Genomic DNA, 13594 nt, shown 5'->3' on the forward strand with positions numbered 1-13594 from the left:
ATGTCCGCTTTGCAAAGACCCGCACTACTCTCTTTCTGATTGGCTAATGTCTCGGTTCTGCCAGGTTTCATTGGTGAGAGCAACTTCAGTTTAAAACCTTGAATAAAAAGTGTAGACGGAACAATTTGCGCTCATTTTCCAAATTACGTAAATCTGTCGCAGCGACTGAGAACTTTAGCCCCTGTTATAGTTGCTTTAACTTTAAATAAAAATATGTTCACGTGCAAGAAGATGTAAACAACAATTTTCTATCATTTTATAACTTATTTTGGCATGAATTCGATGCTAAAATTGTGTTGTTGTTTTTCTGATCGTAGCCTCAGGACAACACTAGGCAGTTAAGGCATTTTGTTCACACAGTATCATTCTACAGTGTGAATATGGGTAGCTCCAAAATGATGACCATAATCAATTTTTTTATTTATCCTTAACAGTAGTAAATAGCATGCCCTTGTATAGTGCCTTATCAAATCCATAAGACCCCAAAACATTTTACACTGCATCCAGTCAGAAATTCATGCAGACATTCATGCTGACAGCGATGAGCTACATAGTAGCCACAGCTGACCTGGGGCAGACTGACAGAAGCATCATCCTCTGACGGCCACCAGCAGGCTATGTGGGTGATGTGTCTTGCCCAAGGACCAGAGGTGGGACCAAGTCATTGTTTTACAAGTCTAAGTCAGGTCTCCAGTCAAATAAGGTATTTCTCAAGGTCCCAAGTCTGAAACTTCTAATTTCAAGTCGTTTTGAGTCTTTAACAATGTTGAAATACATGTTAATTAAAAATACAAAAGCATGTGTTCTTACAGTAAAAATAAACTTGGCTTCAAGAACAGTCCTCTTTTTTAACTATATTTTTGGGAATATTCAGTGAAAAATCTAACAGCAGAACTTCATATTCAGACCCAAACAAAATTACTCCTGGGAGAATTTTTGACTTTAGCTTTTCTCTTTTCCTTTTTTTTTTTAAATCTGGTTAATTTGATTGGCTGTGCTGCAGCTCACACACATACGCACAGAGCAGTGAAAGAGAGAGATTGTCGCCCTTTGAGAGAAATAAATTAATGGTGCACACTTTTTAAATTATAGATGTCTTAAGCTTTAGATTTTGGGTGAAATATTAAGTCTTTTCAAGCAAACAGGTTCAAGTCTAATTCAAGTCTCAAGCCATAAAGTCACAAGTCTCTGAAAACGTCTTAAGTCATAAAAATCAACGACTTGAGTCTGACTCAAGTCCAGGTCATGTGACTCGAGTCCCCACCTCTGCCAAGGACACAACGACTGAGACGGCTGAGATTCCAACTGGCAGGTCGCCAAGATGAAATCTCTAGCTCCTTGTGCCGCCATCGCTTCCAAATGAGGAAGGATGGATCCCTACATCTTGGTCAGGCATGGGTCAAACGGCACACTAACGTGTGTAATACGTCTGTGTGAATGTCAGAGAATGATGAGGGCTTTATGATGAACCATAAAGCCCCCCCCCCCAAAAAAATAAAAAAAAAAAATCAGGTGAAATATTTTCCCCCAAGAAATAAAAAGTCATAGAGGGTTAATAATATTTAACTTAACTGGGTTTGAATTGTGTCACTTTTTTTCTTGATGTCTTCAAATGGCCAAATGTTAACATTCCATCAAGGTTTGTATATAATACATAATCTGTTTTCTCTTTTATGACTAAAGCATAAAAAAATTTTTATTGTCTGAGTGACATTACTGCAAATGGAGAATAGATTTAATGATGATTTCCAATTTATTTTCGATTTTCTTTAGGATTTTTATTACAAAACAAAGTTACTACAAATTAAGAATAAAATTGAAAACAGTTATATAAAAAAGATTTCTAATCTCTAGGAGCATGCAGCTTATTTTTCATTCTACCAAACTTTGTATTTCCTTCCTTCTTCACAGATAAATCAAAGGGTTAAGGAAGTTAAGACGGAAGAAGCTGGAACTTCAGAGGTTTGTGTCTTGGCTTTATTTTACTGCATTTACCATTGTAATTTATTTTTACATAAATGTTTTACTTTATTCACAGCAAGTTGACCATCAGCATACATTCACAGTCAAAAACCATGGTCCCCACCTTATGTAAAAAGTTGATTTATGCCCCCCCTCCGGAAGTCCCGCCCCCTCCAATCCCTTACTTTTTAGATTCAAATCTTGTCTCTTGACACTGAAGGGCTGTGGTTGATAACAATAAACCGATTATACACATAAATGTGTAGCTTATACAGAACAGAAAAAGAAAAAGGAGGCAAATCTGCAAATAAAAAAAAAACAAATACCATCTCCATGCAAGCTCCCCTCTAAGCAAACAGCTGGGTCTTAGCTAAAAGCAGGTCAGTGGACGCGACCGTTCATAGTGTCTTACACGGCCAAAATGTGAGCTTGAGCCGGTCTGTTTGGGGAGGAGTTTGTTAAAAGAATACCCCGATGTGTTTGTTTGAGGCGCCGGCGCGTTGCTTTTAAAAATGTTTGAGGATCCTCATGAGGAGCAATGCATGATGGGAAATTTCGGCTCCCCCCACCGTCCCTCGCATTTGTTTGTGACGTTGGTTGTTCAACCAGGTTTAGAATTGAGGAAAAGACCATTTTGATCTCATCCAAGCACAAAATAAATCTAGCTAACATAAATAAGGCAAGATGTACTTTATAGATCCGACAATTGGGGAATTATTGAGCAGCAGCAGCATAACAAACTATATCAAACTAAACATGTCTATACATTCTTACATCCTATAGTTAAATCCATTTTGTTCCATAAGAGGCTATGGAATAATGGTCTGGCGTTTTAGCTGCTCCTTTGTAGAAATATTTCAGTGTTTTGTATTGTTTTTTTTAAAAGTAGAGTGTTTTTTTCTTACATTGTCACTGCAATTAAGATACAACATTAGAGATTAGTGAGAAAAACTGATTTATTGATTATACACATTTTGGAATCCTGAGCAAAAGAGGGCAATATTTAGAAACATAGTGGGTAAAAAGTTAAATTAGTCAAGATTTGATGAATTACAACCATATTATTACAGTTACTTTGGTTTATTTTTATTTAAACACAATGAATTTTAATGGGTTATCATGAGCCCTGCGACAGACTGGCGACCTGTCCAGGGTGTACCCCGCAGCTCGCCCAGTGAATGCTGGAGATAGGCACCAGCAACCCCCGCAACCCCATGAGGGATTAAGCAGGTTGAAAAATGGATGGATGGATGGATGGATGGATGGATGGATGGATGGATGGATGGATGGATGGGTTATCATGATAAAGCTGACTGTTTGCTTTAAGGATGGTAAAAGCAGACTTTATATGTTTTATTCAGTAACACAGATTTAGAAACCATTCTCTAAAACAGAAATTCCTGAATGCTCGGCTCAAAAAAAAACAAAGAAACAAGATTATACACAGGTAGATTTAATTTACTAATAAATACAGTTAGATGGTATTCAAAACCTCTGGAGGTTTTTCACATTTTGTCATGTTACAAACACAACTTTCAATGCATTGTTTGGCATTTTATATGTTGATCGCTTTTATTCTTCTGGGATGCTTTATTTACTAGATACAGGGAAACTGGTCCCAGTCAAAAGAATAGGGGGCTTTGATTGAGCTTAATGTGTAAAGTGCAATCCTTGAAGAAAATCTGACAAAAAACTTGAGACTAGACCCTCAGCATAGTGGTAGAGCAATGATGGAGTGGTTTACCCTATGTTAGACTGGTCTTGTCCAATCCCAAATAGAAAATTTAACCTGAACTTAAATCATTTTTGTTAAATGCTGTTTAAAATGAAACAGAAGTTATTTAAACCAGCTGCGCCTGTTTCAGGAAGGGGGTTGGCGTTCAAAGTTACTGCAGGGCTATCATTGGATGGGTTTAAATAAATTAAAAAAAGACACATTTTACTGTAAAAAAACAGAGAAAAAACACATTTGCTAGCATGTCGTAAAACCCTAAAACTTGCCTGATTGACTAAGATTTGATCTTATTCTTAACCCCACCATTGTTGATTGCATAAGGTGCATCGTGCCGCGTCATGCTGGTGCTTGTCTCATTGGCTGACACCTACCCGGAACTGGGTGAAAGCCTCCCTTTTGATTCTAAGAAAACAGTGAAGTGTCCTGCGGGGTTTATACCAGCTATGCCGTCTTTAAACTTGTCTGATTGAATAAGCTTTGATCTTATTTTTATTTCCTGGGCGCAGTATGCTGATTGCGAAGCGATGCGTCGGCGCCTCAAACAAACACATCGGGGTATTCTTTTAACAAACTCCTCCCCAAACAGACCGGCTCAAGCTCACATTTTGGCCGTGTAAGACACTATGAACGGTCGCGTCCACTGACCTGCTTTTAGCTAAGACCCAGCTGTCTGCTTAGAGGGGAGCTTGCATGGAGATGGTATTTGGGGGCGCTGGGGGGGTTACATCCGACCCAGCGTCCTTCCAAAAGACAACTATTCTGTTTTCTTCATAGATAAAGAAGGAGGGAAATTCTGAAAAAAAAAAAACAGCTGAGAAATTTAGATGTAACAATAAATGAATGGTGCACACTTTTTAAATTATAGATGTCTTAAGCTTTAGATTTTGGGTGAAATATTAAGTATTTTCAAGCAAACAGGTTCAAGTCTAATTCAAATCTCAAGCCATAAAGTCACAAGTCTCTGAACACGTCTTAAGTCATAAAATCAACAACTCGAGTCAAACTCAAGTCCAGGTCATGTGACTCGAGTCCCCACCTCTGCCAAGGACACAACGACTGAGACGGCTGAGATTCCAACTGGCAGGTCGCCAGGATGAAATCTCTAGCTCCTTGTGCCGCCATCGCTTCCAAATGAGGAAGGATGGATCCCTACATCTTGGTCAGGCACGGGTCAAACGGCACAGTAACGTGTGTAATACGTCTGTGTGAATGTCAGAGAATGAAGAGGGCTACACAAGTTCAAAGTTTTCCAGACAGAAATGAGATTTACCTCCCTGCTGCACATTAACCAGCATTTGGTTCTTGAGGTTCCATGCAGAATAATAAATGAGACTGAAATGGACACAACAGCCACCACCACCATCCACACACACATGCATTTTATAATTGATTTATCATTAGTAACCATAAAGCATTCCATCAAGGTTTGTATATAATACATAATCTGTTTTCTCTTTTATGACCAAAGCATCAAAAAATGTTTACTGTCTGAGTGACATTACTGCAAATGGAAAATAGATTTAATGATGATTTCCATTTTTTTTTCCTTTTTCTTTAGGATTTTTTTACAAAACAAAGTTACTACAAATTAAGAATAAAATTGAAAACAGTTATATAATAAAGATTTATAATCTCTTAGGAGCAGGAAGCTTATTTTTCATTCTACCAAACTTATTTTCTTCCTTCTTCACAGATAAATCAAAGGGTTAAGGCTGTTAAGACTGAAAAAGCTGGAACTTCAGAGGTTTGTGTCTTGGCTTTATTTTACTGCATTTACCATTGTAATTTATTTTTGCATAAATGTTTTACTTTATTCACAGCAGGCTGACCATCAGCACACCTTCACAGTCAAAAACCATGGTCCCCACCTTATGTAAAAAGTTGATTTATGCCCCCCCTCCGGAAGTCCCGCCCCCTTTGCCCCCTTACTCTTTAGATTCAAAACTTGTCTCTTGACACTAAAGGGCTGTGGTTGATAACAGTAACCCCAATATACACATAAATGTGTAGCTCATACAGAACAACGGAAAAAGAAAAAGGAGGCAAATCTGCAAATAAAAAAAAAACAAATACCATCTCCATGCAAGCTCCCCATGCAAGTTTGTTAAAAGAATACCCCGATGTGTTTGTTTGAGGCGCCGACGCGTCGCTTTTTAAAAGGTTTGAGGATCCTCATGAGGAGCAATGCATGATGGGAAATTTCGGCTTTCCCCGCTGTCCCTCGCATTTTTTTGTGACCTGAGTTGTTCAACTGGGTTTAGAATTGAGGAAAAGACCATTTTGATGTCATCCAAGCGCAAAATAAATCTAGCTACCATAAATAAGGCAAGATGTACTTTATAGATCCGACAATTGGGGAATTATTGAGCAGCAGCTGCATAACAAACTAAATCAAACTAAACATGTCTATACATTCTTACATCCTATAGTTAAAACCATTTTGTTCCATAAGAGGCTATGGAATTATGGTCTGACGTTTTAGCTGCTCCTTTGTAGAAATATTTCAGTGTTTTGTATTGTTTTTTTAAATGTACAGTGTTTTTTTTTTCTTACATTGTCAATGCAATTAAGATACAACATTAGAGCTTAGTGAGAAAAACTGATTTATTGATTATACACATTTTGGAATCCTGAGAAAAAGAGGGCAATATTTAGAAACGTATTGGGTAAAAACTTAAATTAGTCAAGATTTGATGAATTAGAACCATATTGTTACAGTTACTTTTGTTTATTTTTATTTAAACACAATGAATTTTAATGGGTTATCATGAGCCCTGCGACAGACTGGCGACCTGTCCAGGGTGTACCCCGCAGCTCGCCCAGTGAATGCTGGAGATAGGCACCAGCAACCCCCGCAACCCCATGAGGGATTAAGCAGGTTGAAAAATGGATGGATGGATGGATGGATGTCTTAAGCTTTAGATTTTGGGTGAAATATTAAGTCTTTTCAAGCAAACAGGTTCAAGTCCAATTCAAATCTCAAGCCATAAAGTCACAAGTCTCTGAACACGTCTTAAGTCATAAAATCAACAACTCGAGTCTAACTCAAGTCCAGGTCATGTGACTCGAGTCCCCACCCCAGCCAAGACACAACGACTGAGACGGCTGAGATTCCAACTGGCAGGTCGCCAGGATGAAATCTCTAGCTCCTTGTGCCGCCATCGCTTCCAAATGAGGAAGGATGGATCCCTACATCTTGGTCAGGCACGGGTCAAACGGCACAGTAACGTGTGTAATACGTCTGTGTGAATGTCAGAGAATGAAGAGGGCTACACAAGTTCAAAGTTTTCCAGACAGAAATGATATTTACCTCCCTGCTGCACATTAACCAGCATTTGGTTCTTGAGGTTCCATGCAGAATAATAAATGAGACTGAAATGGCAACAACAGCCACCACCACCATCCACACACACACACACATTTTATAATTGATTTATCATTAGGAACCATAAAGCCCCCCCCCCCCCCCGAAAAAAAAAAATAGGTGAAATATTTCCCCCCAAGAAATAAGAAGTAACATTTCTAATCTCTTAGGAGCATGCAGCTTATTTTTCATTCTACCAAACTTTGTATTTTCTTCCTTCTTCACAGATAAATCGAAGGGTTAAGGCTGTTAAGACGGAAGAAGCTGGAACTTCAGAGGTTTGTGTCTCGGCTTTATTTTACTGCATTTACCATTGTAATTTATTTTTACATAAATGTTTTACTTTATTCACAGCAAGTTGACCATCAGAATACATTCACAGTCAAAAACCATGGTCCCCACCTTATGTAAAAAGTTGATTTATGACCCCTTGATTTATGCCCCCCCCTCCAGAAGTCCCGCCCCCTTTGCCCCCTTACTCTTTAGATTCAAAACTTGTCTCTTGACACTGAAGGGCTGTGGTTGATAACAATAAACCGATTATACACATAAATGTGTAGCTCATACAAAACAACGTAAAAAGAAAGAGGAGGCAAATCTGGAAATAAAAAAAACCAAATACCATCTCCATGCAAGCTCCCCTCTAAGCAAACAGCTGGGTCTTAGCTAAAAGCAGGTCAGTGGACGCGACCGTTCATAGTGTCTTACACGGCCAAAATGTGAGCTTGAGCCGGTCTGTTTGGGGAGGAGTTTGTTAAAAGAATACCCCGATGTGTTTGTTTGAGGCGCCGACGCATTGCTTCGCAATCAACATGATTACCTCGTCCTCAGTAAGTGAGGCAGCGTAGGAGGAATCTTTAGAACCTGCGCAGTGTCTGAACTGTTTAGAAGCAGTAGAGCTTTCTGAGCTATCTAAAATTTTAGCTTCATCTAAACCTTCTACCTGTATGTTACACCCAATCCCAACCAAGTTGTTTAAGGAGGTATTCCCTCTGATCAGTGGCACTATTTTAGACATGATTAATCTATCCTTAGTAAATGGATATGTACCACAGGCTTTTAAAGTAGCTGTTATTAAACCTTTAGTTAAGAAACCTTCTCTTGATCAGGATGAGTTAGTAAATTACAGACCTATATCTAATCTTCTTTTCTTGTCTAAAACTCTTGAGAAAGTAGTTGCTAATCAACTTTGTGAACATTTACAAAGTAATGACCTACTTGAGAAGTTTCAGTCAGGCTTCAGAGCTCATCATAGCACTGAAACAGCTCTGGTGAAGGTCACCAATGATATTCTCATGGCCTCAGATAATGGACTTGTGTCTGTACTTGTCCTGTTATATCTCAGTGCTGCATTTGACACAGTTGATCACAATATTCTCCTACAAAGACTTGAGCATAATGTAGGGTTTAAGGGGAAAGCATTAGGCTGGTTTAAATCTTATCTGTCGGACAGATTCCAGTTTGTTCATGTTAATAATAAATCTTCCTTAAACTCTAGGGTCACCTGTGGAGTACCACAGGGTTCAGTCCTTGGACCAATTCTCTTTACTATATATATGCATCCGATTGGCAAAATTATCAGACAGCATGGGATTAATTTACACTGTTATGCTGATGACACTCAGCTATATTTATCCATAAATCCTGATGAATCCAATCAGTTACTTCGACTGCAGTCATGTCTTGATGACATCAAAAGCTGGATGACTTTAAATTTCCTGCATTTAAATTCTGACAAGACAGAATTTGTAATCTTTGGACCAGAGTCCTCAAAAACTAAACTTCTTAATCAGTCACTTAATCTGGATGGCATTAACTTGGCCTCTGGTAATAAAGTAAAAAATCTTGGTGTTGTTTTCGACCAAGACATGTCATTTAAATCTCATATTAAACAGGTTTCCAAAGTTTCCTTTTTTCACCTCAGGAATATCGCCAAAATTAGAAACATTCTGTCCAGGGGTGATGCAGAAAAACTAGTCCATGCATTTGTTACTTCAAGGCTGGACTATTGTAATTCTTTACTATCAGGAAGTCCACAAAATGCAGTTCAAAGTCTTCAGCTGATCCAAAATGCTGCAGCAAGAGTTCTGATCAAAATCAACAAGAGCGATCATATTTCTCCAATTTTAGCTTCCCTTCATTGGCTTCCTGTTAAATCAAGAATAGATTTTAAAATTATTATTCTAGCGTATAAAGCTCTTAATAATCAAGCTCCATCATATATCAGAACTCTGATTACCCCGTATGTTCCTAACAGAGCACTTTGCTCTCAGACGGCAGGTCTGCTGGTGGTTCCTAGAGTCTCTAAAAGTAGAATGGGAGGCAGATCCTTTAGCTATCAGGCTCCTCTCCTGTGGAACCAACTTCCAGTTTTGGTCCGTGAGGCTACTTTTAAGACTAATCTTAAAACTTTCCTTTTTGACAAAGCTTCTAGTTAGAGTGCCTCATGTTAACCTGAGCTACCTCTATAGTTATGCCGCCATAGGCTTAGGCTACTGGAGGACATCAGGGCCTATTTTTCTCACTCTACTGATTTCTACTGTTCTCCAGTCTACTGTTCTCCAGTTTTGCATTGCATTGAAATAACTGTTGTCATTTCAGCTTTTAACTTTTTGCTCTCTCTCGTTTTTCTTCGTAGTAGGTACACCTGGTCTGACGTTCTGTTAACTGTGACATCAACCAGGGAAGACTGATCACCCGCTATTACCATCTAATGTAGAACAGATTACTGGATCAATGTGTGCTTCTGTGCTTTTTGTCTCTTGTTGTGTCTCTGCTCTGTCTTCTGTAACCCCCAGTCGGTCGAGGCAGATGACCGTTCATACTGAGCCCGGTTCTGCTGGAGGTTTTTCCTTCCCGCTAATGGGTGGTTTTTCTTTCCACTGTCGCTTCATGCTTGCTCAGTATGAGGGATTGCTGCAAAGCCATGGACAATGCAGACAACTCTCCCTGTAACTCTACACTTCTCCAGGAGTGAATGCTGCTTGTCGGGACTTTGAAGCAATCGACTGGTTCCCTTATATAGGAAACTTTTGACCAATCTGTATAATATGATTGATTTTGACCTTGTAAAGTGCCTCGAGATGACATGTTTCATGAATTGGCGCTATATAAATAAAATTGAATTAAATTGAACTCGGCCCAATCCAAAAAATTCTCGCATGACTGAAGATCAACCCAACAATCGCACAGTGTATGCCCAGTTTAAGAAGTAAAGCATAAGTAAAATTGTTATTTTAAATTAATTTGAAAAGGGTTGTTTTAAGGGCCAATAATTGTAAAGCAGCTAGTGTGATGAAACCATTGCTAAATGTAAGAAATTTCACCCACTAAATGAACGTGTTAAAATTAAAGAATGGATTTTCTTCGCTCTTAAATGTCATATTATGCAACTGCAATAAAAACATCTTATTGGTTGTTTTTTAAGCACACTGTGGGTGTTATAACGGATGGTAGTAACTCAAATTTTCCTGTTTTTCAGACGCCTAAGCAAACACCCCTGAAAGTGAAGCATGAGAAAGGAAATGATTCTCCGGTCAGTGCGTAAAGTCCTCAATAACAGTCATGTTTTAAATCTCGTCTCTGTAATGCTTCAAAAATAAACTTCCTTGCTCTGATTTCTTGCAGGTTAGCCATTCCCATCGCTTCACAGTAAAATTCAAGGCAACTGATCGTAAAGAGTACACAATCGACTGTGATCAACCCCGCTCAGTCCTGGAGGCAATAAAATGCAGTCTTGACACAACTGATAAGATGATAAAGTGTGCAGATGAGAACATTATCATTCAGCTGGGTAAAAAGGATAGGGATTCTGTGGTTCCGACACATTTCCCTTGCTCTTGCGTTGGTGATGGGGAGTCACTGATTATACTTTATAGTAAAATGGAGAAGATTGAAGTAGTTCAGGAGCAGCATGACAAAACCATACACCCTAGAGAGGAGTATTCTGTCTTCTACATTGATACAGTTGGAGGTCTGAACACTAAAACAAAGGATTTGTTCAGAAGCAAAATGATCAAACAGTTCAAGTATCTCTGTGTTTACGGGGAAAAGGGGATGACTGTAGAGGAGGCTCTGAAGCGTGATGGTCGATTCATTGACCATCTCGGAGAATTCACGTTGTCCGATAACGACAACCCCGACCGCCTCACTGTGCGCACACAGAAGGTGGACAGCCTCCACCAGAAGGCTTTCAAGATATGTCTTCCACTGAACAAACAAGTAGGTATTGAAAAGCCAAAACACTCCATCCTGGATGTTGCTCGCAGGAGTGGAAGTAGCGTTAAAAAGGCGATTGAACAGGCAGGCAGCAGCGTTAATAATGAGGAGATTTACGAACTTCTGCGTCAGCAGTTTCCAGATCTGAAAAGATGGATGGAGAGCAGGTTCCCTGGCGATTCTTATCAGCAAGCGCTGAACCTGAGGAAAGAGGAGTTTGGAAAGATCCAACAATCTTTCTGTGAAGCTCATAGAATTCAGAAGTTGCTGAAAATGGGCAAATCTGTCTGTAAAGTCATTGTTTCCAATGTTTCTCAGGGAACAGGCTTTGTGCTGTTCGACAGGTTTATCCTGACTAATGCACACTTGTTTAAAGGGTGTGTCCTAGAAAACACTCTAGGTGATCATATCAATGTCTCTGCTCTCTTTTACTATGATGATCCTGAGCCAGAGACAAATTTCTTTTTCTTCTCTGCTGAGAAAATATTCGTTGACATTGACGATGAGCTGGATTATGCCATACTTGAGCTCAAACCCGAGGGCCAAAGATTCAACCCGAAAACCAAATCAGAAAACGTCAAAGTACCACCAGGGCTGCTGAACAAATTCGGACCGCTTCCTAGAAATGGTGAGGCCTGTCTCATTGGCTACCCTGCGGGAGGCGTGAAGAAAATCGATCCTACATGTATCATCGAGCCAGAAGACAGAGGACAGGCTGTCAACGATCATTTAGCCAAATACAAAGGCTTGATGATCACCCTTCAATCCATAAGTGTTGAACTCAAGAACCGAGGGATCGACGACATAATGATGGGTGGAGAAAAAGCAGAAAAGGTGGCAACTTACCACACTTTCATGTATCACGGCGCTTCTGGCTCTCCAGTGTTTGATGCCCATGGTCAGATTTTTGGGCTTCACACTGCAGGATACTGCTATGGGCTACCACAGATGGAAGAAAGAGTCATTGAGTATGCCCATCCTCTGCTCGCTGTGTTTGAAAAATTTGTGATTAATCTGAAGAAAATTAAAAATGATGAGATGCTGCAAAAGCTCAAAGAGGCAGTGGCAGATAACAAGCACCTGAAACAGATACTCCAGATTGAGTTAATGGAGGTAGATTAGATTGACTGTAGACATGCTACAGATACAGATTTCAAGTCAAATCATTTGACCTACATGTTTGACTTTCACAATATGAATACAATATATCTTGCCATTCATTTGCTACACCTGCTTAATCACCGAGTCATGGATAGCATAATGCCCATCGTTAGCAGGCTTCAGTTGCCGGTGTAGGTACCAGACCGGCTCCGGTGGTCAGATCGGTCTCGGGGGCCTGCGCCTCCAGATGACGTCACTTTACATGATTGGTTTAACATTTGTAAAATTACGCAAAACATTGTGATTGGTCTGGACAACTAACTAAAGTAATTATAGCAGGGTGTAGGTTTTATTCGTGCCCTTATTTATTTTTGCAGTTTGTAAACAGACAGTTTTGACGAAGAAATTCTCCATGGTCCCTGTGCCTCCCGATGACGTCACATTATGGCAACGCCACTCAAACAAACTACAATGAGCCCGCGGTCTGCATTTGTAATGAATCAATTTTATTTAGCGGTTTCTTTTTTTCTCAAAAGCTTCAGGCTTAAAGAGGAACATGGAAAAATGTGAAATTTTAGCAATTCAAAATAATCAACCCACTTTAATTGATAAAAATTAGGTAAAATATTTAGGTATAATGATTAACAAGGACCACACTGAAAATGACAGAGCAAATATTCAACCTATTTTACAAAATAAATAAATAAATAAATAAACCAATCAACAAATACTTGACAGTTGGCTCCAAAGGAACATTTCAATTTTTGGAAGAATATTTTTAACAAAAACGGAAGGGATAGCCAGAATAATTTATCCAGCATATATCTTAAATATACCAAATACTACAATAAAAAAGTTGCCATATTGTGACGTCATTGGGAAGCGCAAGCCCCCGAGCCGATCTGGTACCTACACCGGTCTCCCACAAAGACAAGTAAAAAAACTATTCATGCTCTCATATTGTAGTGCACATTTATAGAGTTGGAGGAATCTGGAGTACCCAGAAAGAAACTGTGTGTGTAGAGAGACCGCCCAACTCGATACATTAAGGTCCTGGTCAAGATTCCAGGCCAAGACCTGGACCATGTTACTGGGCCTGCTTTCACCTGTTTAGTTAAATTACCTCCTGGTCATTCAGTGATTTCCACAACAGTAAAAGTTTCAAGAAACGTAATTAGAAATCTTTGCTTTTTATCAACAAAATGAGATGTTCC

The 13594-nt window shown here is 39.3% G+C and overlaps 1 protein-coding gene across 1 annotated transcript in view; it reads left to right on the top strand.

Annotated features, from left to right (window-relative positions):
• The window catches only part of LOC118561781 (protein FAM111A-like), a 34520-nt gene extending 21828 nt beyond the window's left edge, over positions 1-12692 (top strand). The window contains exons 4-6 of the mRNA XM_036133983.1: positions 7289-7339; positions 10543-10596; positions 10689-12692. Coding sequence (XP_035989876.1) covers positions 7289-7339; positions 10543-10596; positions 10689-12401 — 1818 coding nt within the window. The 3' untranslated portion in view covers positions 12402-12692. The remainder of the gene's footprint in view (positions 1-7288; positions 7340-10542; positions 10597-10688) is intronic.
• The last annotated feature ends 902 nt before the right edge of the window (positions 12693-13594 follow it).

This window comes from Fundulus heteroclitus, unplaced genomic scaffold (assembly GCF_011125445.2).
Source record: "Fundulus heteroclitus isolate FHET01 unplaced genomic scaffold, MU-UCD_Fhet_4.1 scaffold_71, whole genome shotgun sequence".
Lineage (NCBI taxonomy): Eukaryota > Metazoa > Chordata > Actinopteri > Cyprinodontiformes > Fundulidae > Fundulus > Fundulus heteroclitus.